We start from the raw sequence: 2766 nt of genomic DNA on the forward strand, positions 1-2766 counted from the left end.
TGCCCCACACCTGCGGCGGGACTAGTCCTGGGTGACACCTCTAGCTCGGTGTATTCGGGTGCGTGTGCATTTACAGACACACAGAATTGGTCTGTGTGCAAGTGAATGCACGTTACCTATGCGTACATCTGTGCAAAAAGTCAGATGTCCATGGGGGGACCCGTGTGCATTTCGCTCACTCACTCGACAAATCTTCAGCTTTGGCTCTCACTTAGCTTCGGCTTCCCTGCTCAGCTCCGGAGTGCCCGGGTGGGATGGGCCATACAAGCCCGGCACCTGCGTGCGGGGAAGTCCCAAAACAGCCTGAATCGCACATCTGCCGTCTGCTTTCCCCCTTCATACAGGGTGCTGTCTCCCGCCGCGATGAACGCGAGCGCCTCCTCGCTTAACCAGTCCCAGGTGGTGGCGGTGGCGGCAGAGGGGACGGCTGCAGCCGCGACTGCGGCGGGGACGCCGGATACCGCCGAATGGGGTCGCCCTGCAGCGGCGGCGGCACTGGGGGGCGGCAGCGGGGCTAACTCATCGCTGGAGCTGTCGTCTCAGCTGCCAGCGGGGCCGTCGGGGTTGCTGCTGTCGGCGGTGAACCCGTGGGACGTGCTGCTGTGCGTATCTGGAACCGTGATCGCGGGCGAGAATGCGCTGGTGGTGGCACTCATCGCGTCCACTCCCGCGCTGCGCACGCCCATGTTCGTACTGGTGGGTAGCCTGGCCACCGCCGACCTGCTGGCGGGCTGCGGCCTCATCCTACACTTCGTGTTTCAGTACGTGGTGCCCTCGGAGACCGTGAGCCTCCTGACGGTGGGCTTCCTTGTGGCCTCCTTCGCAGCCTCGGTCAGCAGCCTGCTGGCCATCACGGTGGACCGCTACCTGTCCCTCTACAACGCGCTCACCTACTACTCCCGCCGGACGCTGTTGGGCGTGCATATCCTGCTGGCCGCCACCTGGACCGTGTCCCTAGCCCTCGGGCTGCTGCCGGTGCTCGGCTGGAACTGCCTGGCCGAGCGCGCCGCCTGCAGCGTGGTGCGGCCGCTGACGCGCAGCCACGTGGCGCTGCTCTCCGCGGCCTTCTTCGCGGTCTTCGGCGTCATGCTACACCTGTACGTGCGCATCTGCCAGGTGGTCTGGCGCCACGCACACCAGATAGCGCTGCAGCAGCACTGCCTGGCGCCGCCGCATCTCGCCGCCACCAGGAAGGGCGTGGGTACGCTGGCGGTAGTGCTAGGCACCTTTGGCGCCAGCTGGCTGCCCTTCGCCATCTACTGCCTGGTGGGCAGCCGCGAGGACCCGGCTGTCTACACCTACGCCACCCTGCTACCCGCCACGTACAATTCCATGATCAATCCTATCATCTATGCCTTCCGCAACCAGGAGATCCAGCGTGCCCTGTGGCTCCTGTTTTGTGGCTGTTTCCAGTCCAAAGTGCCCTTCCGCTCCAGGTCCCCCAGTGAGGTCTGAAGGCTCCCTCCCTCCTTTCCCAACACTCGCTCCTCCACCCCCACCCCAACAAGCCAGCCTTTGGTGAACTTCTCAGTAACTGCTGAACTCTGAGATCCCTCTGGCGTGAATGAATCTGACTTTGGGAAGAAAGAGTAAACGAAAAACAAAACAGAAAGCTAAATAAACGCAACAAACTCACAAGGACAAAGAAGCTTGTTGGCACTTTACATATACAGTGTATACATGTGTACATATATTTACAAATATTTGTATCTCCTGGAGGTGTTCAGGATGTGGAGCTTCCTGTTCTGTGAAAAACTAACAGACATGTGGTTGTATACTCCAATTGTACATCACATTTGTCAAGTGAAGACATTCCAATACTGCTTAATTATAGCACTTTATTTCTAGCTGCTGAACTGCCAAAACAGTGTTGCCGTTTTCAAGGGCAGGGGAAAGAGTAAAAGGTGTATTTTTGTTGTATGTGACAAAATATTTTGCTGTACATGCATCAATAAATTACAACATATTTTGTACACAAATAAACACATTATGAAAAGGTAAATTTTGGTGTGTGACTGACTATAGAATTACTATTTGACAATAGCACTGTACAATTAATAATTACTGAATTATTCTTTTAAAAGTTTATTTTATATCATCTCTTGTGAAAATCTTGATATTAAAAAACATACATTTGCACATTGTTCACAGATTTTCACTGAAATATCTAATCTGGAGGATGTTGGGAAGGGAGGGTAGGAAGGAATAATGTGTTCATATGACAGTATTCACAGAACATTAATGGCTCACTAGTATTATTAGTGCAAATTAATATTCTCCCTTGGCTTCTGGGTTTGGAAGATAAGCTCCATAGGAAGTCTGAGACGGTTCCTGCAAGTAGTGCATCACCACATGTACACTTGTGAATCCTAAAAGTAGAACTTTCAGTTGTAGTTCCCCTTGTCTGGAAAGAATTGTAAATGTTGAAAATTCACAATGACTTAGTATATTGTTGCTGGCCAGGTCTTTTAGCCAAAGTGTTCACCCCTACACAGTGATCAATTCTTTCCTGGCAGGATTTTGAAGTGTATTGCGTCCATGAGGTCAATGGAGGGATGGCCAGCAGCTTTTCTCGAGGCACTCTCCAAACATGGGGCATTAAAATGCTCAAGAACTAACCATTCCCATTCCACCAATGAATGTGAGTGAAGTGAAGTGATTCCCCTGTCCTTTCCTAATGGGATATGAAAATAAGATGATACTGTGGACCTGCTCTGAACACCTGTGAAGAAATATGCACACAAGTACAAGTAGTTACTGCTCTTA

At 52.3% G+C, this 2766-nt stretch overlaps 1 protein-coding gene across 1 annotated transcript; it reads left to right on the forward strand.

Annotated features, from left to right (window-relative positions):
* Window positions 1-357: 357 nt before the first annotated feature.
* On the forward strand, window positions 358-1508 carry GPR6 (G protein-coupled receptor 6). Its single transcript, XM_077159292.1, has one exon. It carries the CDS (start codon window positions 364-366, stop codon window positions 1453-1455), a length of 1092 nt encoding a protein of 363 aa, XP_077015407.1. The 5' UTR covers window positions 358-363; the 3' UTR covers window positions 1456-1508.
* Window positions 1509-2766: the final 1258 nt, after the last annotated feature.

This window comes from Tamandua tetradactyla, chromosome 5 (assembly GCF_023851605.1).
Source record: "Tamandua tetradactyla isolate mTamTet1 chromosome 5, mTamTet1.pri, whole genome shotgun sequence".
Lineage (NCBI taxonomy): Eukaryota > Metazoa > Chordata > Mammalia > Pilosa > Myrmecophagidae > Tamandua > Tamandua tetradactyla.